This window comes from Serinus canaria, chromosome Z (genome assembly GCF_022539315.1).
Source record: "Serinus canaria isolate serCan28SL12 chromosome Z, serCan2020, whole genome shotgun sequence".
NCBI lineage: Eukaryota > Metazoa > Chordata > Aves > Passeriformes > Fringillidae > Serinus > Serinus canaria.
Window position 1 is genome coordinate 4478378 of NC_066343.1, and position 25643 is coordinate 4504020.

At 39.9% G+C, this 25643-nt stretch overlaps 1 protein-coding gene across 1 annotated transcript in view; it reads right to left on the bottom strand.

Annotated features, from left to right (window-relative positions):
• TRPM6 (transient receptor potential cation channel subfamily M member 6) overlaps nt 1-25643 on the bottom strand; it is an 83182-nt gene that overhangs the window by 15199 nt on the left and 42340 nt on the right. The window contains exons 21-32 of the mRNA XM_050986918.1: nt 24615-24866; nt 23507-23681; nt 21896-22010; nt 20060-20259; nt 17670-17802; nt 14904-16039; nt 14097-14209; nt 13053-13179; nt 12048-12145; nt 9659-9717; nt 8082-8107; nt 6334-6384 (exon numbers count right to left, since the gene is read on the bottom strand). Of these exons, the coding sequence (XP_050842875.1) occupies nt 6334-6384; nt 8082-8107; nt 9659-9717; nt 12048-12145; nt 13053-13179; nt 14097-14209; nt 14904-16039; nt 17670-17802; nt 20060-20259; nt 21896-22010; nt 23507-23681; nt 24615-24866 (2485 nt within the window). The remainder of the gene's footprint in view (nt 1-6333; nt 6385-8081; nt 8108-9658; nt 9718-12047; nt 12146-13052; nt 13180-14096; nt 14210-14903; nt 16040-17669; nt 17803-20059; nt 20260-21895; nt 22011-23506; nt 23682-24614; nt 24867-25643) is intronic.

Sequence of the window (25643 nt, forward strand, 5' to 3'; positions counted from 1 at the left end):
CTGTGTGTACTTGCTGCTGCTTGGTGGGAGCATAGTTGCTATTTTGCTGACTATGTCCATTGGAATCTGGCAATGTCCATCCTGTCATTTTACTTCTGAAAACTGAATTTCTGGTGCAGGTCTCTAAACCTTACTTTGACTTATGGCAGGACTGGCCTTCAGAATGATTTGAATTATCTTCTCTGCTTTCTCAAAATCTTCTTCTGCTGGGTTGTCCCACAAGTTGATGTTATTCATGTACTGCAAATGTCCTGGAGTCTCTCCCTTTTCCAGAGCAGTCTGGATCAGTCCAGTGCAAATACTGTGGCTGTATTTCCACCTCTTGGACTGCTGGTTCCAGCTGTTCCAAGTGAAAGCAAACTGTGGCCCGCCCTTTGCTGCTAAAGGAATAGAGAAAAACACATTTGCAATATTGATGGTGGCACCACTTTGCTGTCCTGGACTCCAGCTCACAGTGAAGTTCCAGCATGTCTGGCACGGCAGTCTCAGCGGGGCTGTGACTTCCTTCAGGCCACTGACAGTCCACTGTCAGTCTCCACTGTCCACTGGACTTACACACGGGCACTTAGGGCTATTAAAGGGTGAGCAAGTCTTGCTGGCCACTCCCTGACTCAGCAGCTCAAGAATGACCCCATGGATGGGGTCATGGAGACCTAGTTGGTGTGATATTGCTGATAATGCACTGTTGTGGCAGCCATCAGTACCTGTTCTTCTTCAGTGCTCAGCCACCTCACAGCAGAGGTGCCCTCTGAGAGACCAGGGAAGGTGTTCAGTGGCCTAACTTCCTCTGTCTCTACAGCTCTCCCAAAAGCCTAATTTTTGGATCCTTGAAATATCCTCTCCTGAGGCGATCTGTGCCCAGGATGCACAGGGACTCTGGGCCAGTGACAGTGGGGTGTGTTTGCCATTCCTTCCCAGTCAGAGTCCCTTCAGCTTCCAGTACAGCCACGTGTTGGGATCCCCCTGTCACCCCAGAAACAGAGATGGATTCTGCCCCTCAGTATCTTGATGGCATCAGGGTACACTGTGCTCTGGGGTCAGCTAAATCTTGATAGTCCTGTGTGGTATTGTCCACAAGGGTTCCAGGATGAGGGAAGAGACGAGAAAGTTGACTCCATGTTTCAGAAGGCTTGATTTATTATTATATGATAGATAATATATTAAAACTATACTAAAAGAATAGAAGAAAGGATTTCACTAGAAGGCTAAGCTAAGAATAGAAAAGGAATGAATAACAAAGTCTTGTCTCAGACCGAGACCGGCCGGACAGGTGATCTGTGATTGGCCCTTAATTGGAAACAGCCTGATGAGGCCAATCACAGATTCCCCCTGTTGCATTCCACAGCAGCAGATAAGAATTGTTTACAGTTTGTTCCTGAGGCCTCTCAGCTTCTCAGGAGGGGAAAAATCCTAAGGAAAGGATTTTTCATAAAACATGTCGGTAACAGTCCTGTGGGACTGACATGCCAGGCCATTGGATCCACACAGCCCAGTAGATCTGATTGTCCCTTTCCCCTGGACAAGAAAGGACCTAGCTGGAGGAAGGACCCCTCTAATTCTGGTTAGAGAATTCTTCACTTCTTGTAAATACCAGCTGAAGGTCCCTTCAAGAGGACTGAAAGTAACACCAGCCCTCCTATTCTGTCTGAGGACTTGCTCATTGGTAACCAGAGTGACATTTGGTGGCTCTTCTTCCTTTCAACTCACGTGTTTCTGCTGCTAGGGAGGAGGTGGATTTTCCATCCCACTCCTTCGTGCCCTCTCCATGGTCACACACAAAAAACCCCAGGTTGCCTCATGGTGTGTACCCTCTCTTGAGTATAGGGGTACTTGCTCCCAGTAGCAGAGGCTCTGATCCATACTGGTGAGGCATGGAAAATTTCCTCTTTAGCTTGCTTGATGGGCTACTAGGCAAATTCACAGATGATAAAAAAATGGAAGGAGATGTTGACTCCCTCAATGGCAGGGAGACCCTGCAGAGAGATCTGCACAGCCAAGGTGCAGGCCAGTAGGGAGGAAAAAAAGGATGATCTTCATGTTGCCGGAGCTAGGTAATCACCATTCCCTCACACTTGACAGGAGTTGCCTCTGAGAGTTTCTGCTCTATCCTCAATCCCTTTGTCAGTGCCCACATCCAGGGACAGGGATCCCATGTGATTAGTTGCACTACCACATAGTTTCATACCATAGGCTGTGATATCCCAACATCAGAGCTGCCAGGTCAGCAGGGACTCTCCTGACTGGTGGCTGAAAGCTTTCCACATACCTTGCAGCTCACCTAGGGGGTGATTCTCTCTGGTTCTGCTTCCCTGCTTCCTCTTCAGTAGGCAAACTTGTTTGGGCTTGAATTTCTTCCTCTCTATAAGAGCACCTGGTACCAGCATGGGTTGTTCCTGTGGTTCAGCTGCTGTTTGAGTGGCCACAGTGCCTGTTGTCCTGCTTTCCTCTGCTTCCCTCTGAGGCTGCAGTCTGGTATTGAGAGCAGTGTCTGATAAAGAGTAACCAGGGCCCTGCACTTTGCAGAACTTTGCGTTTCTCTGGAGCTGCCACAGCGTTTTTCTTTCAAACATTCTGCCAATTTAACAGGGTCCTGTAGTTGTTCAGGGGTGAACTTCCAAGCCATTGGAGCAGGATAATCCTTCAAAACCTGGCCCATTTTCTCCCACATTACAGGCCAGTCATGACTAGCTACCCTCAGGGTAGATCTCTGAAAGACCCTCCTAAGAATCCCTTCTTCTCATCAGGGTGTAAGACTGCACTGAAGAGACCTGGAAGACTTAGCAACAAAAGCATGATTTTCTCTATATCCAAAGGGAATTTAAAATCCTCCAAAGCTGCTGTAACAGGCCTCGAGAAGGATAAAGGAGTGAAAAGCTGGGGAAAATAATCCTTCCCTGTTCTGTTCACATGCTGGGTACAGTTATTACAGAAACACAGCATCATAGAATATGCTGAGAGATCCATCAGGAAGCAGATCCATAAGGATCATCAAGTCCAACTCCTGGCCCCGTGCCTGAGAGTCACACTGTGTGCCTAAGAGTGGTGCCCAAGTGCTTTGTGAGTTCTGTCAGGCTTGGTGCTATGTCTGCTTCCCTGGGGAGCCAGCTCCAGTGCCCAAACACTCCCCAGGTGAAAAACCTTTTTTCTGAGGTCCAGCCCACACCTCTGACTCAGCTTCATGCCAGTTCATTGAGTCCTGTCACTGGTCACAAGAGTGAAGTGATCAGTACCTGCCCCTCTGCTTCCCTTCATGAGGATGGTGAAGACAGCAGTGAGGTCTCCCCTCCTCTTCTCCAGGCTGAACAGACATCTGCTGACCTCAGCAGGTCCTGACAAGGCTTCTGCTCCAGACCTCTCAGCCCTCTTTTGGATGTTCTGTGATAGCTTAATGCCTGTTTTATTTTGTGGTGCCCAAACTGCACACAGTACTCAAGGTGAGACCACACACCAGTGCAGAGCAGGACAATCATGTCCCTTGACCAGCTGGAAATGCTGATACAGCCCAGGATATGGGTAATGTTTTCCTAAAGGTAGTGCCTGAGGCAAGGGTAGAAGACCAGCACTGAACACACACCACAAATGACTCTCACTGCTCTTGAGGTTATCATTTCATAAGCTGATATCACACAGTTCAGCAACAAAGCAATCCTGATCCCCCTCCCTGCTGCACCTCAATGGGCACATAGTGCCTATACTGAAACATGCAGGGTTAGGCTAAAGCATTGTGACATACCTAACACAACTTGTTTCCCACCCACTCTTACCAGATCTGTTGTTATCTCAGCTCTTCACATTTCATATGAAACATCAAATAAGGTCGTTGTGGTTTAGGAATTGTGCTCCCCGCATAAGGGAAACATTCCAGACCAAACGCTGCTCATTCATTTCCCTCCCTCTCCTCCAGCTGTGGAATAGAGAGGATTGGAGACTCAGCAGTTAAAGACCATGGGTTTATATAAGGTCAATTTACTGGAACTGACCAATGGAAACAGCAATGAAATAGGAAAATGAAACAACAGCAGCAGTATTAATAACAGAGGGTACAAGAGAGGCAAACAATTCACACATGAATGCTCACTACACAGAAACCGACAACAAGCAAACTTCCACCACCCCAGCATGAAGGGATCCCCTTCTCCATCACCAGAAAATTATGTGAATTGGTACAGAATAACCTCCAGGACCTAGCCATGTCCCCATCTGGCTGGATACCGACTCATCATATCTCACCCTGTTTGTGAATTCCCTCCTTCCAAAGAAGAAGGCTCTCTGGGAAAGCCCCTTGCACCCTGCCTAGAAGGACTTCTGCTATCTCCTCATCCTCCTCCTTTCACAAAAGCCTGCTTCTGCATCCTGCTCCTGCCAACTCCAGCACACACTCTCACTGAGCTGATGAGATGCCTTGAACCCAACTGCCTTCATTGTCTGTCTGGTCAGGGTTAGAAGCACCTGGAGATTAAGCCAAGGTATGACAGGAAAATCCAGACTTCCCTGCACAGAGTACTGTTTCTTCATTCTTGTTACTGATGTTTTCTTGCCAAAAAACATCCGTAACATTATTATATCTCCCTAACTTGCAGCATATTTCTCAGGCAAACACCTTCAAAACTTCAGAGAGCCAACCAAATATTTATGGACTTTTCTTCACAATGAGTGGGTTATCAGGAAGGGGAAGAGAGATGTCAAACAAGGCACTCCTAGAACTAGGAGGCAACTTGGACACTGCTGTTCTGTCTAATTTCCCTATTCAATGGATGAAGGCACAAGCATCATCCTAAGCAGAGAGTGAACCAAATCAGAGAGTCAACCACAGCAGAGCTAGCTGTGTTTCTTGGCAGAGTAACAAAAAAGCCATGGTAACCAACTCTGGAGCTTATAGAGTTTGGACAGCAGCCATCCTTCTTTTAAGATTACCTCTTTAAGCAAGATGTAATTGGAGATTATTGAGTCCAGAAGGGCAGAGCAAAGGGCACCCATCACACATCCCCTCTATGAACTGGGGTCCTCATTTGAGCACTTCATACTTCAGTTCAAGGTTGTTTACATATACCAAATTAAACAGGAGTTGGTTACTATGCCTGAACAGTGTTGGAACATGCGCTGAAAAATAAGACCTTCCTTTGGTGCTGCACTAAGAGCACACTGGTCATGAAATCAGTGCATAGCAGGAAGAAGGATGTGAACAGAGGAGCTGCTAAAATCTATGCCATCTGTCAGACCCTGCCAGCAGTCTCTCTAGAACTCTGAGAAGCCAAGTGACATGGACTTGCAGCATCTGCCAAACTTGGGACAAAGATCTAGTTCTTTCGAGTATGCAGAGAGGCAGGAGTATATTTTCTTTCTCAAATTGATAGCAAGAATATAACACAAAAGCAGTATATGGTACAGAATTCTAGTGCAGGATTTTTGGGCCTAATTGGCTAAATTCTGTCCTAATCTTCCTGAGGAAAGAAAACCAAGATGGAAAACCTCTGAAGACATTTGTCAACTCATGAGGGTAACCACTTCCTTCTCTACTAAAAAGTCCAACATCATCTTGAATAGCCTGCCTGACAAACAACAAATCAATACCTGCAACGATGCCACCATGCCAGAGAAACTACGTCAGTACAGTTGATTGCAAGCCAGAAGGTGTTAATCCCAGTGAAATCGCTGTAGATTTTGAATTTAAGAATGCTGCTAACAGTTTTGGTTTATTCCAGCCCTGCCTGTACCGGAGGCCAAGTCCTGTGGGCAATGGTGACATCTACTGGCAATTTCTGCTCTCTTCTCCTCCTGGAAAAACTGACATCCCCCAATCCTTGCAGGAAAATCTGTGCAGACTCAGCTTGAGGAAAGGCAGGACTGCAGGAAACTAACATTTAAAAGATTTGTTCCCTGCCAGATTTTTGGGAGCTCATAGATATACAAACACAGGTTAAGCAGCACAGGACCAATTAACTGAAGAAAAGAACTCCAGAAAGGAGAAAGAAGGGTTTGGGAGGTGTGAGGGGACTGACAGCTATAAACAAACTAGTGCCTCTTCTGCCTGCTCAGGAAGCTGACCTCTATTCATGATTTCCACTGATATTTTGAAAGTGACTATCTACATTCTGCTCTGGATTTGCCACAAATACCCAGAATGAAGCAATTATCAAGAGAAAAAAAAAAAAAGAAAAGAAATCAATAATCCTTTCATTGCAGTGTTAGACATGAATTAACACAGAACCTTCTTAGCAGGGGGCATTTGTGCAAGTCCTCAAAATGAAAATCACAGAGGATGACAAAGGGACAACTACTCTTCATTTTAATTTCTTAAATTCCTCAGCTGTCATTCTTGTGCCTCCTGCTTACCTGAGTAGTGATGATGCAAATCTTGAGATGTTTTCAAGCAGGAGAAGATATCTGAAATAATGTTTAAAGGATTGCTGTATTAATTACTATAACAGACACAAATGCATGATTTTTTAATTCCTTCCATCCCAGAATTTGTCACAAAACAGATGAATCAGAATTGCTGGCTTGGTGTTCTAAAGAGGAGAATTGCTTATGGGCTTTATCATGTACTGTATGCTGGCAAATTTCGGTTGTCAGTGTAATATAGGCAGATGACTTATTTATTCAAAGAAATTGTGGGGCAAATGATATATTAACCTCAAAAACCTGTTAAGTCAGCTAAATCCCATGGAAATCAAAAGCACTTTATTATCCTCTGTGCTTCATGGTCTCCCAAAGTTGTTTTCCAACTTTATCCTCCATTAAGCATTCCATTAACTGTACTATTGCACCAAAATCATAATACTGTCCCATTAGCCCACAGCATCCAAAGTGCTGTTAAAATATGAGCAAACATTTTTGGTAGTTACCTATGCTCAGACAGATCAAATTTGGTCCAAAAATGTTTGCTTTATAAAAAAGCCTTTTTAATACAACCAAGAAAAATTAACACATTTTCATTAATTAGATGAAATAATTTTGCTGTCCTGGAAAACCATCCTTCAAAATGCCAGATTTCAGTATCTATATATACTGTACTACTATTAATTTTCAAAAAATTACAAAATCAAAACAACCAAAATATTTTGAACTTTATACTTTTTTTCTTGGTGTATTCCATTTGCTTTTAGTCCCTTATCTAGTGAAAGAGATCTTACATTAAAGCATCTATGGATATTGGGGGAAGGGTCAGCTATTTTTACTCCCCTTAGTGATTCAAAGTCCCTTGTGATTTTTCCTTGCTGGACCCATCTAATTTGCAGCATTTTGCGTATTGCAAAAAAACAAGACATGAAAAGGGGCCTTTTGAGAATGGGAAAACTGGATTTTAATCAAAACAATGGTGTGCTCTAGAGAGCAGCCTTACAACTCAGTGTGCTTGCAGCAGAATGCTTCAGCCCTGCAGCATTTTGTGCAGATGGACCCACAAGGAGCATCACTTGAAGTGGAGATAAGACCAGGAGCAATTCATTCCTGCACCACAGCTAATCTCAAAAAGAGATGGGTGCCCAGCTGCTCAGCCTCTTACAGCTAAGTGTCATGCCAGGAAAACTGGGAGATGGACTAAAACACAACAAATACCGCACCGACACTCTGCTTTTGAGGAACAAACTGATTCCTCACTAAAACCTTTAATTTCTTCATTTAACATTCCATAATAAACTCACTCCTTCACAGATTTCAGAATTCCAGGGAGACAACCCAAACAGAGGTATTACAAATAATTGCACTTTGAAAAATCAAGCATACATTAAAAATCTTTTCACTTCAGACATACACCCTGGTTTAACCCAGGAGATCACTTGGACTGTCAGGGATCAAAGCAGCAGCATCGTAAAGAGTTTCTTCCTGCTGAAAGGACATTACTGGTCAGACTAGAGTGAAAATAAATCCTCTTCTTCTAAGATTATGCACTTGTTATGAGAAAAACATGTTTCTTATAAAAAATCATTCACTTTAAAGTAAAAAATAGTTAACACATGAAACAATATCTGCACTATAATCCTCAACTACAGTAAATTACTTCTTTTTGGATTTTGTATTTCAGAATTGCATGAGAATTGCAGATGGGAATTAAAAAGAGTGACAAGCAATGAAAAACTTACTGTCAGTTTCCTCTGGAGCTCTCAATCTGTTTAAAAGCAAATATATGATATTTTAATCCAACATTTCTGTCATTAAGCTAAAATTAGTACACATGGATCATATGTGACTCAGCAATCTTGAGGCAAAATAACCCTCAGTGCAATTTTGTTCAACAAAGCCACAAGCAAACAATCTTCTGGCATGGAAGAACTGACACATTTTTCTACATGTTTCATTCTCTGCTTTTTGCTGAACTGCTCTTGAGTCTGCTATTCTCGTCTTTTACACTGCAATAACAGTATCAGTTACAAAGCTTTCAGTCACATACACAACTGTTTATTTTGTAGTCAATGCTGAGATGTATTAACAGCTACTTTTGCCATTGCCATTCCTTGCACAAGAATATACTTTTAAATTGGTGATTCTTTGGGTTAACAAGACTGATTGCAAAAAGACTACTACATTAAAGCAATCTTGGTTACAGAACACAGAAGATATGATCCACCTCACAGACCAGAGATAACCCACTGAAGATAACAGACCAAGCAAGAGATTCAGGCCACTCGACAGCCCCTACATCCTGCTGGTAAGTGTGCAGGTTGTCTACTCTCTATAAATGGTGAGGTATAAAAAAATAAAAAAGAAAAAAGGCTCTAAAAACCCCAAACCCACAACAGCAGCAGAACACCCAGCCCCACACACACACAGAGCATGCATAAAACACCCAGCAACTCTTTCCCTCCCCTTGCCATGGTGAGATCACATGGGATGTGACAGCTTTCTAGTATCTTCTACTTATTACCTGCACAGGGCTGAAAAGAAAATAGAAAAACAAAACAGAACAGAAATCTAGAAGAAATTGATGAAAATAGGCAGGAAAAGGAAAAAGAACATAAGACAGCACTTCATATAGCAAAAATACTACTAATATTATGATAATGATTAACCAATCTGGGAAAAAAATTCAAAACCTCGCAAGAAAGTGAAAACCACTTGTGAAACCAGTATAGTTTCACTAAATGTAATCAAAGCTTAATAACTTCTGAAAATGCATGAAGAAAACTGAGCTAAATATTTAGTAAATATACAAAAGAGATTAATTAGTCAACAAGAGAAGTTTTCAGGAGATGCTAGCATTGCAATTATTAAGAAATAAAACATAGTATGGCACAGCAAAAGCAAATACCACTTTTCATGCTGACTGGGCTGGACAAAGGGCTAATTAAAGATGCTATGGTCATAGAACCATGGAATCACCAAAGAATCATAGAATCATTAAGGCTGGAAAATACCTTGTAAATCATCAGGTCTAGCTGTCATCTTACTGACTGAATTAGAAAATTTAATTATTGTTAGAATTAGAAAGGGTGTCTATTCCACCTAAAATCATACACTTTGTTTAAATGGATCTCTTTGATCTCCATTAGTAAGATTTCCTTTAAATAAACTTATATACACCGAATGGCCTTAACTCTCCATGTCTCAGGAATTTGTCATCCTAAGTATATTGCAGAACTGAAATGGACACCTGCAGACACTACAGACATCTCTTTCTGAAAACCTGTGATGAGTATCTTAACATACTAATAATACATACGAGGAGTTCCTGTTCAGATTACTCTTCTTGATACTTCCAAATACGCTATTACTGAAATCCTAAAAAAAGAAAGATACTTTTACTGGTAAAATATGCACATCTTTATCATTTACACATTGCACAGCTCAAGATGGTACAATCCTGAGAACAGTTGTTGATATGATTTTTGTTAACATGAATAATGACCCTGACAGGCAGGTGAATCATAGCACTGCCATACCTACACTAAAATGGAAACAGTTTGCCCACACTGCCATTTCCTATGTTGTCTCCAGACATTTGAAATAAATGCTCAGGTCACCACCTATATCTCCATACACTCACAAAGCTGGTTAAAGGTCTTCTAATAAGCACAGCATTACAGAACTTTCTTTATGTTGGAAAACTGCAGTGTAGGTATAACCTTTACTGTTGTTGAAAATAAGCCCTGGAACAGAAGAACGCAACACTCTGAGCAGCTTTCCAGGGATTTTTAGATCACATATTTTCCAGGTCTTATGTTAAAAGAAATACTCAAATAATCTTTTAAACTTCAAGCAATATTAAGGAAAAAATGGGCCAGCCAGGTCCTCCTAATGTGGCAGTAAGAAATGGAATTTTTCTTCCCAATAGTATTCAGACCAATTTCAATCCTCAAAACACACACACACACAAAAGTTTAAGGACAGCTAAGTTTAAAGATGAATCAACTAAAATTCGACTTTTAATTTAAACTGAAAATTTATTTAAAATAAATTTTAAATTTTTTAAAATTTCTCTCGTTTTTTGAATGTGTACCTTGCTTTGAAGATGAGAAAGTCTTTAACAAAAGCTTCCTACACACCTCCTTACTTTGCTCTCTGTTTCCTATCAAGAGGGATTTCTGAGCCCCTGGTATGCCATGAGTGAGAAGCTTCATTTTCAGAAAGATATATGTCTTTAAAATACATCATTCTCCAAGTGGAACAGTTGGATGCAGCAACTTTGCTACATCTCAGTGATAAATATAAGCTTTCATAGTCCAGAGAGAGGCATAACAATTCAGTGGATAACTGGAAACTGTACCTTGGAAGAATAAATAATTTGAAGTTGGTGTTTCAGAAACAACTGGTCTCAACATAACTCCAATACTGCTATTAATAGGTAGAATGGGTTTTTTTACAATTTAAAAAATATCACACTTGAGTCTTATCTGAATATATCTTAATATAAGCTATGAAACACCAGATTGCTTGGTTACCTCACACAGTTTTTCTGACTTTATTTTGCCTGGCTGATCCTGTGATTCACAGTTAAAAGATGCATTGATTTTGAGTCCAAGTTTCAGTTTTATAGAATACAAAATCAGTAAATTTACTTCTATTTCTCTCTCTCATCACTTTTCATACAAAACCCCACTATTTTTTTAAATTAAAACATTAAAGCTCTTGTCCCTGGTATATCAGATTCAAGTTCTACAACACTCAAAACAGCATAACTGAAATTACCTGTTTCATTTTTATTTCTAAAAAAAAAAGAAAAATTATAACATTTTCAGTGAAAAATAAGCTCGTTTTTGAAATATCTCCATTTTAATAACCAAAAGTTCTATAAGTGAAATCAATAAGGAAGGGTGCTTGGTGGTCTTGAAAAGAAAGAGGAAATTATTCGCTCACATTTCCTTTTCTTAATTTATTCTTTGGTAATTTCCTTTCAATTCTCTGAGACATGCCCATAAAATTTAATGAATGGTACATTTTCTTCTATTAGCTATTCCATTTTTTCTATTAGCTACATAATTTTAAAACAGATAGCAGTTTCCAAAATTCAGATTCCTGCTCAAGTCTTCGGGAAATATAAATGGGTCTAGCTCCATCAAATTCAAGGACCCTATATTAGTTTTCACACAGGAAGTGAATCTTTAGATTACAGAGCTGCAGATTAAGTCTGGTAAACAATAAAATGCAATGTTTATAAGACAATGGTTTAAAAAAATCCATGCTTTGCAATTATTATCAATATTTATCTACCTTTTTTGCAAGAAAAGACTATGTGAAAAAGTGAGTGTTAACTCTCCAAAATTTTCTTCTAATCCATTCTGCCCACAAGTTCAAGACCAAGCCGTGTGCTCACTCATTGCCTGATGAAACATCAACACATGTTACTTGTGACTAAGCTCATATTCAGAACCACTTGAAAATTCAATAATTTAATGTTCTATTTCAATAATCTTAGTAGAGCATAACAGCTGTTAAATTATTCATTTATTTCCAGACATACAGTGCTCCAGAAGACAACAAAGTTTCTCATCTCTCAAAGAGGTATGTCACGACAAAGAAACTCTATTGGCAAATCCAGGGATGATTGTAGAGCTACTCTGGGCTCATACCAGCCAAAATTATGGACTAGGATTTGTAATCCTAGGTCTTACCTCTCGAGATTGCCTCAGGTAATCACAGAATGGTATAGTATGCCTACCAAAGTCTGGATTTTTAATTTTCTGGTGCTTGTAATGGAGACGTTCCAGACCTAACAAAAGAGAAGCTGTCAGCTATTTCTAGAGGGTAAATGAACAACTCTATTGCTATAAACTAAGTAGCTACACAGTGATATAAAATAAACACTTGTACACCATATTGTCCAAGGTAATGTATAATGGGTTAAAAAAACAGTGATAGAATATCATAGGGCTAAACAGACTATTTCTACTTTTTTCAGCAGGCTTTGGAGTACAGCCCTCCTCTGAGGGCTGAGTACTGAGTGGTACTGAGCCACAGCACTGGAGAAGTGGTACTTCTCCCAGCAGCTTGCAGGATGAAACCAGTGAGCCCCATCACAGGAAAGCTGAAAGATGAGATGAATGATGCATGGAATTTTTGAGAATGAAAGAGATGGAGAATTACAAAATGAAGGGTCAGAATGCCATTCCTTTTCACTCCAAAAGATACAATACCGAATAAATTTCTTCCCTTTGGAGGATGTGTTTCTGAGCAATGAGAAATGAATAATGCAGGCAGAGGATCTGCCAACAAATACAGTATCACAGCACTGCCTGTGAGGGTAAATGTCCTGAAAAATATTGAGTTTATTTTTTTGTAATTAGCCAGGATGCCACTTTAGAAGATGTCACTTTAGAAGACACCAGGAGAGAAGACAAAGACATCATTCTTCCTACTTATTCCTGAGGATTAGCACTCAGCTATCTCCCATGGAAGACAGGTAGTGGCCCCAAAAAGATTCACCTGATCTTCCATCCATCCTCTGACTCTTTTGCCTCTTAATGTTGCATCAAATAACAAAGACAAACTAAGTCTAATTCTACAAAAATTATGCCCTAAGTTGAAAATAGTGGATGACACCTGGATTTTCTGAGTTATATTCACTGCTTCTTTTTGAAAGCTGTTCTGAAATTCATTTTGAGTACCATGTAACATACTTAGCTGACTGAAATTAGACACCGTGAGCCAATTCTTGCTGTGTTTCTCTTGCTCGTCCCAGACATTGATTTCTGCAGGCTCTGAGTTCACTTGAGTGTTCTGGGGGCAATCATCCACTCTAATCACCTGCCAAGACACAGACAAAACAACACTGAATTTACAGGATGACTATCATCTCCACAGTTCCTTGTGATGTGGCCTTTCAGAGCACTTCTGAAATCCCAATAAAGGAATGAATGCACTGCCAGCTGAGAAGCAGATTTTCCCTGTTCTGTTACAAACTGCAGAAGGCATGTTGCTTTTGTCTAGCAAGTACTGTAGTCTCACACTATCTGAAGGGATTTGAACTTTGAGACCTAATACCTTGAGAGATACCAGATTTCAAAGTTCAAGTCTGAGATCCTTTGCTGACTTGTGTATCTTATGTAAACAAAGCCTTCAGTATTCATCTCATTAAGCAGTGATAATTCTTTCCAAATAATGAAGACCCTAGAAATTTCTTTACAGGCGCTAGAAATAGACTTTTACTTACGAACACACAGACTCAGTTGCAAAAGTTGTCCCACACCTATACACAACCAATATACTTTCTGCAATGTGCTAAATGTTTGGTGGGCTCAGAGAAAAGTCTATAGGACTCTTGCAGGCAGGAGACAATGTTATGAGGCCTCTCTTGCCTGAGTACAGTTGTAAACCCCCTGGATATGGTCCCTGCTTCAGTCTAGTCTAGATCACACAAAGCCTCCACAAGTTGTCCTGAAAGCTGAAATGCAACGACTGATTTACGTTTGTGAATCACCATAAAATCAGTATCAGCGTGGTAAAACAAAGTCCCTGGATGCCAGCAAATCCAGAACAGAAATCCCACACACCCAAAAAAAAAAATTAAAATGGAACCAAAACCAGACACACAGAGGAGATGCTGCAGTTTGTGGGCAGCATTTTAAATGTTTGCATTTTTAATTAAACGACACTTCAGAACTGCTCTTAAGGAATGAAAAAGACAATTTTGAGGTATACAATTCTCTTGCATCTGCCCATACCGGCACCTGAAGAGGTTTTTGATTCCTCTTTCCTCTCCCAGGCTTTCTGTCTCTGTTTTGCTGTTTTGCCTTTGTTGCCTCACTGTGGTGTAGCTCAAAGGATCCTAAAGATTCTGCGGGAAAGAGTCAAAAAAGACATTTAAGCTACTGAGTTTCTCTTTACTAAGGTAAAAATCTGATAGGAATGAGAACTGGCAAATGTCTAAAGCAACCTGATAAAGAGCTGTGATATCCAAACTCAGTACTCAAGAGTTCTGTGCAAAAATGTGCACCATCACAAGATATAAAACAACTCATGCCATCCACCACCTCATACTATTCATAAATAAAACTGGAACCTGATGTATTTTAACACTTGGCAAGCAAATTTGATGGTGGACAGAGAGGTATTTAAACTGACTACAGAAAGTATGCCTTGTCATTCTCCATGCACCCGTCTCTGATAGTGCTAATGTATCTCTACGGGATCATGTAATGTATTTTGGTTCCTGCAACTCTGTCTTGGGCAAGAGACTTCCCCAGAGTGAGCACAACTCTTCTGCCACCTGGCAGTGTAGCCACAGACACAGAGATTCCATGGGGTAGATCAGGGTGGCTGACACACAGGTGTGTTGCAGCTTGGATACCAGGCACACTTCAGATATTCCCAACACCCAGACCCACACAAGCAAAGTGAAAGGGTAACTCTGAACTCTCAGCTACTATCCACCACTGCATCTGATATCTTCTGGGTAAAAAGGAAACATTTTTTGATGTCTTGGACTCTCCAGTAGAAGATACTGTACACATTTAATGTTTTATAATTACCGCCTACAGCCTTGCAGACTTTCCCTGATCTCTCTTTCTTTGGGGATGGTAAACTGTTGCTTCTGCAGAAACTCCAGTCTCTCCAGAGAGGGCTGATCCAGAAGGAGATGCTTCGCTTCAGCCTGTTCTGAGAGATGCTGGTGCTGCGACATGACTTGACAGAGTTGTAGGAGAAGGACTTTGACTCACTTAACAGGACATGCCTGGTGGGATTATTCTGGCAATTGTTTTCCCTGTCATAGGACGAATGGAGGCACAGGGCTTTCTTCTTTGAATCTGAGGTGAAAACTCCTTTTTCATCACCTTCAGAGAACCCCCAGTTCACATAACCACCTTCAGTTTCCTCCCTGTCATCACAGGGGGATGTTGCACTTTCTTCAATATCCAGAGGAAGCTGGAGATCAAGAGGATGAGCAGCTTCTGCAGCATTAATCTTTTCTGATGGCAAATGAATAACAAAGTCTCTCTGGCTCCATTGGTAACCTTCTGTCTCCTTGCCAAGGAAGCTGATAGCTGGCAAGTTTTGCGGAACCACAATGCTACTTTCCAGGTCATCCCTGAATGCTCCATCCTTGTACTTGGCAGCAGAGTTCAAAAAGGACAAATTTAAGGTTACATCTTCAGAAAAAGACCCTCCCTGATGGTTAGGGGGCACCAGCAAAAACTGCCCATACCTAGGAGTCGACTTAGTCTCAGAGGATACTCCTGAAGTGAGTGTGTCTGTTTCTATTCCTACCTTTTGGGAGCTGTCTTCTCCCGCCTTGTTACTCTCAGACTTCAAGAGTTTGCACTCTGATGGAGACTGAGGCCTTACCAAGCCCCTCAAGAGCGAGGGTGGCATGCTGTAATAGTGGTATTTCTTGTCATACAAGCCCTCCAGGCTGCTCAAGGTCTTGGAATAGAAAGCATTGCTCCAGCTATGGGGCAGCTTCCTGCAGGTTTGATGTTTTGTGTCAGCCAGTAAGGCTTCTTCCACCTTCAAGGTGTCGACAGCTGAAAGCACTTTCAGGATGTCCACTGTCAGGGCAGACAGGTCTTGTAAATGTCCTAGCTGGCTGTCCAGGGAGAGTAAAGACTCCTTGATATAAAATACCTTCTCATGCACTTCTTTAAGTTGTTGAAACATCTCTTCCACTCTAGGTAGAAAAAAAAAACATAACCAAATACCAAAACATAGATCTTTACAGCTGTTTGATAGATGATGAAAGAAACCATTAACAATTTCAAAAAGTCAGTATTTCAAACAGGCTTTTTTTTTTATTAATGGCGACTTTCATTGCCGTTAAAATCTCTATTTGACAAAGCCCAGCCAAACTGCCAGTGGGTTTCTTAAGGAAACAGACATTTTTCTCAAGGAATATCTACTTTTAAAATGGCTGTTTTCCTACTAATACCCATTCATTACCATAGAGCTATTAAAACATTGATGGCAGATTACAACATTGATGGGTGTGGCTGCAAATGAAGTATACTTCCTGTCAGTTAGACATCCTGCATTTTACATTTCTTGTGCAAGCATGAGAAGGATTAGGCTCACACAAACTCTTTAATCCTGCATTTCTCAAATACTAGAGGCTGCTGAGAAACAGGTCTTCCCAAGAACATTTTTGGCCTCTGGAAGCAGATTCTATTCATCTTATGGCGTTGGTTATTTTCAGGTAAAATGCAACTGCCCAAAAAACTAAACTTATTTATTATCCTCAAATCCCCAGTGAAAAGTGCAGGAACTTCTTGGCCTGGAATTAAATTATTTTAACCAGATCAGTATCTTCATATTTCTTAAAGATATTCTCTGTTACTTTATCACTAAGACAATGATAAGTTAGCTGCAGGCAATATGCAGTAGTAATTTCTTTCCTTTGTCACAGAGTAACTAAAATACATAGTATTAAGGCATTGCTGTATAAAACCAAGGACCAGTGTTCCAGAACATTTTATTCATCTCATTTAATTTCTTGCATTGATGTCATGCAATGCTGTGAAGTGTGTTTCACTTGCACTCAAAAAAAAAATCCTTTCCAGACATATATTTATCCAGTAAAAGAGACCTTCTCAAAGTAATCAATTCTGCACTTTCTGAACAAAACTACTTATTTAATTTCTTTTAGAGAGGATGTTTCTTTGGCTTCTGTGTTTAATTTTAACATGTAGAAAATAATGTTATGCTTTCTCTGGCAAAACAAATTTGTTAGATGAAATCAGTGTTGGCATTCAGTAAGACTTTATATAGTGCTCATTTTTTTAAACTGCTCCTATTAAACTTAATGGTAGATTTACCATTGATTTCAATAAAATGCTTAATTAGGCCAATACTGACTGTTTTGAAACCCAGCTGGTAGCTGTGTATTGACATTGTGTAAACCAATACACTATATTGCAAATAATGCTACAATGGTTTGCAGGCTGTTTCTGTTAACAGCAGTTATACCCAATCACAAGCAATATTCTCAGTGTCCCTACGCTACTAAGCTTTTAAATAAAATTGCATATTGTACGCTGTTCTCTGGCTTACTTTGGTAGTGCTACCTGACATGCACAAGTGAAACTGAGCAGGACCTTGCTGTACCCCTTTAACCACGTGCACGCTGCACGGGTGGTCTGGGGATGCAATTCTGTCAGCAAGGCTTCCCAGGCAGACCTGACATACAGAAACAGACACAGTTCCATCAAATTAACAAGGCCTATGCAAGTTCAGAGTGCTTCAAAAGCATGAGCTCATTAAAGGACAAATTTATACAAAGAATATAAATATGCATCAAAACACACCTTTCTGTGGTCAAACGGATCCTTTCACTGCCACTGGAACTCAGGTTTTCATTCTTTTCAAGAAAATATTCTTCTACACACTGTTCCTCAAAGTCATGGAGTTTCTTTAACTCCTCATCACTCAGGTAGAGCTCTGAATAGTGAAGGTAGGAATCAGTATGAAGCATGTTAATAATTGCAATCATTTATAAGTATGCGTGAGGAAAAGAAAAAAAAAAAATCCAGTAAAAAAACTTGTTTACACTCCCTCCCTTGATAAGAATGAATCGGCCTAAGTGGATGAATTTGGGGTTGAGTATAAAGACTCAAATACATGAAAACATGGGATTTTGTCTTTCCTCAGATAGGGAACAAAACCACATAGACAAAAATTCCAGCACACTCCTCTTTAAAGTCTCAAAAATATGTATCTGAATGGCTGCTCACAAAGATTAAATTTCTCACAATTTTTCCCTGTATTTTGTTATATATATGTCATTCACAAGACTTAGATACGAACATGTAAACCTTAGAAAAATTTTACTCCATTTTGGCTCAGGCATTCATTTAGAGCTTGTCACCTACAACAATTACAGTTCATTCAGGTGCTCAAAGCTGCAAAGGTTTTTTTTTGGGGGGGTTTTTTTTCACCTGATTGGTTAATATGCTCATATCTATAAAACATTCAGATATCCTTAATAAAAGTTCATATGTAAAAAACATTAAGACCTTCCACCCCAAGATTACTGGGGGGGAAAAAGCATTCAAAAGTTTAAAACTCCATAACTTGGGCTGCTCATGGTGCTATTCTTCTAGCACACAAGACTTCTGAAAGAACAGCTCCATTACAAGGCAGTACAAAGAAATGCGTATGGTGGAAAGCTGCTTCTCTGGCTCAAACTCATATTTCCCAAGGTCCTCTTTTCTGTCCTTTTTTATGTACCAAAGTTCTCACTGTACTTGCTAGAGAGGTGCCTGTTCCAAGCAACAAGGCAGTGTTTTCTACAAGGATGAAGTACTCAGCTGCAACACACAGCTCAGCAGTGAAGACCGCTCTCACTCCAAATGAGACTTCATCACCTTCCAGACACTTTTCTCCCCTATTTGACCTGGGGTTTTTTCCTCCAGAATTTTACTCTGTGTCTTGGTATTGATTTTCCACAGGGTGGCCCTGGGTACTCATTGTGAAAAGCAGTTAATTATAAAAACACCAAAACTAAAATAAGAGAAAGCCATCAAGCAAAAGTGCATAGAAAAGGTGCCCAGAGGTGCCTAAACAGAAAAAAAATCTTCTTCTGAGATCAAGGTAAGGAAAGCATTCTTAAAGAAGGAGCCCTCTTCTGTACAAGGATTTTTAGATGTGCTAAGCAGTTTTCCTTCAGCCTAATGCTCCTTACAAGTCACCCTCTGTGCCATGCCACTGACTTATGCTGTGCTTGCACATTAAACAAGCAATGGCACTTCAAAGCCAGGCTGGTGCATGCAATCATGATGGGGGAGCTGAACCAGGGAGCAGCAGTAAGCAGTTCAGCATTGATTAGCTAAGCCTGTTTTAGAGCTCTGTATTCACCTGTGTGCATGCCAGGTATCTTCAGGGATTCATGTTCAGCAGAGAAAATTCTAAGTGAGGCATAACCCACACAGGGTCTGCCCTCCTCTGTTATAAGACATCAAGGGTGTACTATGCATCAAAAAGGATGGGGCTGTATAATACTAGATACCAATGCTTCCCAATTTTTTTTAGATACAGTTACAGTTCCCTCTTCCCCTGTCTCACACCTACCACCAAGCCCCACCACTGAGTATTCATTTCCATCCCAGTATCTTGAAGTTCCTTTTCCACAACAGCTCAGGCTACTCCTGGTGACAGTGGCACAGGAAACTGGCATCATCTTAAGGAGGCATTAGGAAAGACCTGGATGAAGAGTCCAGGCTGGGAAAAGTGAAGAAAGTAAGATGCAGTGAGAAGCCAGTGCACAAAGGGACAGGAGCAGCCAGGAGGTGGGAAGCCTCTCTGCATCTGCAATCACTGGATCTCCTCTACACTTGGGCTCTGCAGCTACTTTCCCCAGGTAATGATAAAGGAATTATTGGTCTTTTCATGAAAAACACAGAAATTTATACCATCAGCACTGGTTAATTTCTTTTAAAATAAGAAATTATTTAGTTCTTACAGAGTAAGTTGCTGTCCCTTTATTTCAGCTCAGAGCTGTGAAGTATCTTGACTGATGCACAGTATGCAGCACAGCAACAGCCAAATACAAAGGAAAGCATTACCCCCTTTTTCCCTTTTTCTCCCCACTTTTTTTTTTTTTTTTTTTTTTTTTTTTTTTTTTTTTTTTTTTTTGTTGGAACTCAACTCCACAGTGATGGGAGTGATGATGAACTGTTTCTTTTGGTTCCCAGCTTACTTAGTCCAACATCGCCTTCCTCTTGGTCCAACTCGTTTTGGGGCTGGTGGTGGAAGATGCACTTTATCAGAAGCCCAATGTGGCTGAGGAGGATGAATGGTGGAGGCAGCCAGGGCTTCTCATGGTAGGTCATGATGTAGCGGTAACGATTGTACTTCCAGAGCTTGTTCGATATGGATTTCAAATCAAAATAAACATTACTGAGGAGAGAGCCACAGAGGAGAGGGAAAGGAGGGGAAAACACTCATGTGAGGAATACTCCCAATATAGCACAAGACACTTCTCTACTGATCTAATCTAACCCTGGTCTCATTCCTCCAGTGAGGTAAATCTGCTTAGCAACTCATGTGCCTGCAGCTAGTGCACTTAGAATGAGATCTTCAAAGCTGCCCTAACAGATTTGGAGATCCAATTCCCATGCACATTAATGGGAGCTGGGCAAAAGATGTGACTGATGTGGCTTTGAAATCCCAGTCATACTATTTAAATTTTAATACATACCTAACTATAGAATTCAGCAATGTTTGCCTCTTTGGACTGGATTAAAAGTAGGTGTTAGGCTAAGGGAAAACAGTGACAAAATAATTTGCGGCTACATGAGCCTTTCTTCTGCAGAACGCTCATTGGAGCTGCAAAATTAATAAACGTGAGGGCACTGAATAATTTTCTGTATCTACTGTGTTAGATTCAAGCACAGGAATAAAATGTTGTGGTTTCTGGCATTCCATTTCTAGTCATTTCAGATTCACTGTCATCTACACAGCCAGCATATAATCACAAAAACATCAACTTTCCTGCTGAGACCATAATTAAATGTACTTCTCATACCCACCCATTTCTGGTCCCACTTCTGGAACAATCAAATCACTACTCAGAAGATTTACCATATCATCATTACTAAAGGTTTAGTTCCAGAAATGCTTCAGATAACAATTTCACACATGTAAAATAATACGCAATGTATAAAATAATAGTTTGATTCCTTGACATAATTTTGGGAAAGGATTTTCTTATTGGAAGTGGAAATAGAATGAGTTTTGATAGTTCAGGTTTTTTTGCATATGAATGAGTTCTTTTATTAATTTGAATTTTTTTAACCTACACCTGACTGTTTCTTCCCCAGAAATACTAGAACTATAAGAAAAAATAAATGACTGCTTGGGTTGGGCTGTTCTTTACTATATTTTACAGAACATGCTCCATTACAAGGGGTTCCTGTTAAAGCATAAAGGTTTAGAAGTACTATAAAGGCACTGACAAACTACTATGAATTTCTATATAATTACTATAAAGACCCTTTCTACTGTGGTAGCACACATTAAAAGGCAAATTGTTGGAAACACTACTGTTAGATTTCAGTCTAGAACATATTAGATTGCTTAAAGTAAGAATTTTCAAAATATTTGCTAAAGGAAAAGCATACTCCTACTTTATCCTCTTTACTTGTACACCTTCCACTTATCTGCCAGTTTGGCCTGCCCTATGATGAATATTATATAGGCTCTTAGCACAACAAATACAACTTTTAGGAAGGGAAAATTACATCAGAGATTAATTAATGCTGGGTTTTTTGCCAGCTGCAATTGTCCACTCTCACAGAGTCACATTCTTTTTAAGTGGCAAAAGAGTTTAGCTGCCTTCTCACTATCCCTTTCCTTGCTCCATATGGCTACCACCATTCTCTCCTTTATTTGACTTACCCCCATGGCTGATGGGGTACAACCACCACCACCAACATGCCCTTGCTGAGGCATTTTTGCTGAGGTGAAAACTTTTCCAGAAGTGCGAGCACAACATACATTAGTTGCTTTTGCAGCAATAAACCAAGGTACTTACTTAAAGAATGCAATGAGCAAGTTGACCATGATGATGTACTGCACAAAGAGGTAGACAGCTTGCAGAAATGGTGTGAGAAAGGAGCCGGGAGGACAGTCTTCATTGGCTGCACAAACTGGAAATGAGAGACATACATGAAATTAAATTAAATGAAAGACATGGGTAGCACAGAAACCAGAGCAGAGCACAGCAATGGCCTGTGCTCCTCATTTATCTCAGCAAGAAACAGAATAGTCCTCACTAATTTCACAGAGATTTCACATCACTAAATTTCCAACTTAAAGATCAGCCTCTACCAAAAGGAGAAATGAGACCTCTTCGTGCTACTACCACCTTAGTCACCACTGTTCAGAAGATGCAGACACCTCTTCATACAAATCAGTTCTTATGCCAGGCATTCCACTTCTTGTTAAGGGGAAATATGCTGCTGAAATGTAATTGGGGGATGACTTCTACCCAAGTAAGCTGAAATCCAAATCTTTGATCCTTAAGACAAGAGCACCAAGACATAAAGCAACGAATCGTGGAAATTAGGGGATCCCTTCTGATGTTTTTAAATGGTAAAAATAAATACTTCACAATCTTTTTAATTTCTAATCAAATTTAAATATTTTGAGGAAACTTTGAAACATAAAGAAGCAGCCCTAAATTCAGGACATATTCTGCAGGATAAAGAGTCACTAGAGAAACCATAGCTTTATTTGGGAATGTCAAATTTCTAAAGGTTTAGAATTATTAAGTGATTAAATGGATTAAACTGGGAAACCTAATAGTGTGCTTTCATTTAAGGAATTTTGATTTATATAACCAAAATACATGTGACTCTTTCAGCAGTAATAATGGAGGCAATATGGTAGATTATTTTAATGAATTAAGTCTATGCTGAACTATGTACCTTAGATATATATTTCTCCTTGCATAACTACTTTTCTATTTTAGGGACTGTTTTACTTGTACCTTCAGCCAGTAGAATGAAAGTGCCTTACATCTGATTAAATATCTCTGGAGTGCCTGGTTCCTCTGATTAAATATCTCTGGAGTGCCTGGTTCCTCTCTCTTACTGAAACAAGATCAAAGCCATAATCAAGATAAACAATTTCTCCTATTTACATTGATTGGTTCTAGTTCTCCTACGTGCATATGGTTTGTCTGTTTAAGAATGGTGCCAAGTAACATATTTCTCCCTTTATTTTCCTCCTTTATTCTTTCTTCCTTAAAGGCAGCTTTTCTCTTTTCTCCAAGAGATCAGCAGCTTTGGATTCACTTAATTGGAAATTTGTTTCACTGGCAGATCCCCTGACCAGGAAGTAGATTAGTATTAGTTCCTATGTGCTATGCCCTGATATTTGCTGTATATTTAATTTGTAACACTAAATTTGAAGGGTTTAGAGTTTAAACTTGTTTATTTTTCACAAAGAAGCTCATATTTTCAGCTTCATTCATGCAGTATTACCCATTACAGACATACATATACTGGAATCAGAACTGTTTAAGGAAGAATAGACTCAGTAGGTAGTCAAAACTCAGAAGACCAAAGTAGCCTGTAGCTCAACTGCTTAAATTAAATATGTTTAATTTAAGCTGTTGAGCTATAGTCTCAAAATTACCTACCATCTATTTCTCCAGCATAGACCTCACCAAACATCATCCAGTAGGGCTGGAATACAATATCCCGTGCCAGTGTCCAAGAAGGAGGCTCCTCTGGTGAAAGAATCGCCTTTCGTGCCACCCCAAAACTCAGCAGGACTATGGCCATCATGATCACAATATAGAACATGTTTCCTGTCTGGAAGACATGTTTGTGTAAAACAATTAGTTGTGTTAATTCTATGTAAAAGAGACATTCATTTTAGGGAAGAGTATTAGTCACTGTTTTTACAAATCAGAATATAAAACCAGGGGTAATAATCTAATATGCTGTAGGAAATAAAAATATTTTGTTTCTATGACCTGGACTACATGAGCATTTTATAGATGTTAAAAGCATCCTAGACCAAAAAAAGCCACAAGTCCTACTTGCTTGACAAGTCCCTCTTACTTAGCAAGATCCAAAAAATGCAGAGATCTTGCAATGGTGATTTTGCTTAGTGGTGCTTCTTTCAAAATGAGATCAAGGAACAGCAGTTAAAATTATTTTGCCTCATAAACAATTGCCATGAAAGGCAGAATATAAAAGCATTAAGAAGAGAGCTCTCAGTAAAGGAGGGAAATTACAATAGGAATCTTCACATGTTCCCCAGGAGTAGATAGTTGTTCAGCAACAGTTCTTTCAGCAAAAGAAAAACAAGATTAACTTTGATTTCACATAAATTTTGACAGATAAATGGGGATATAATTATTTGAATCAACAAGTAAAACAATAATGATACTGTTTCCAGGAGTGAGGGGAATTACCTGTCACAGGGAGCCCCTCTCCAAGAGGCAGCGACTTTTTTCTTTCTCCTGTTATCAAGCTAGATTGGCAAACTAACTCAAATGCAACCCTTCTCTAAGGAACTAAGTAAAAATGGCTTTTGTGAATAAATTTGTGTAATTAATAAATTAAAGAGTAATCTGATAATGGTCAACCCACAAACAAAAAAAATCATGGTATTTACAAGTAAAAGATTCACTGTGAACCATTAGACCACTTCTCCTTTTCTGTCACTTCTGAGCTTTACATGTTCCTGAAGGTAGATGCCTTGGTTACAGAAATACTGCTTCAAAATACAGTACTTACCATTTTTCCAATCATTGTCAGGTATGGGCCAGCATGCTGATTCACAGCAAAAAGATCAAGGAGCCGAGTGTACCAAAATATGATATCCAAGCAGTAAAGCAGCCTCCCTGCAGTTTGGACAGGGGGGCTGGACCACCGCAAACCAAAACCAATCATAAACAGGATGATAGCTACAGAATCAGTAAAATTCCAGTATTCATAAATCCACACCTTCACCTTTTGGCAGAATTTTCCAGGTTCTGAGATAAATACCTGAGAAGAATTGGGAGAAAAACACCATAATATGCCATTAAAATCACATCTACATTATTTAACCTTTTCTGTGTGCATTATTTCATGAAATTTGGGAATGTATCATTTCCCCTCTTTTTTTTTTTTTTTTTTTTTTGTCTTGGACCCATTTACTGCACAATGCCATTCACCATCAATTGAGTTTTTTACTTGTTCTACTTTGTCATATTGCTCAAGTATGCCACATCAAATGGGATAGCTGTTCCTGAAAAATAAATGGATCCTAAACCTGAATCCATTCACTAAAGAGCACATAGCTCAGCGAAAGAGACCAGCCAGTAAAGAACTGTTATGCACACATAATATTATAAATTAACAAGCATTTTCTCATCGGATGGTCACGACCTGCAACAGCATTTTCATTAACCCCTAAGTCATGGAAAGTACCAGCCTAACCTTGCCACTGGGAAAATAACTAATGTCCTTTATTTCGGACCAAAAATATAAAGATCCTTGTATTCTGCCAAGGACAGGTTAAAAAAAGAAGTGGCAACTAGCAAGGTAAAGAATGAAATGTTCATTCCTTGAACTGTAAGGTGCCCCAAAGGGATTTTAAGCTTCACTGAGCAAGCATGTGAAGTGGAATCCTTGGGAGGAGGCAAATAAAATGTTTGCACATTGCCACAAGTGAGGCCAATTATGCAGTGCTATGTGAGATCACACTGATAAGTACCAAGCAAAGGAGAGATTTTGAAACATTATGCCCTGATCCTGGAAGAATTTATGCACATGAGCACA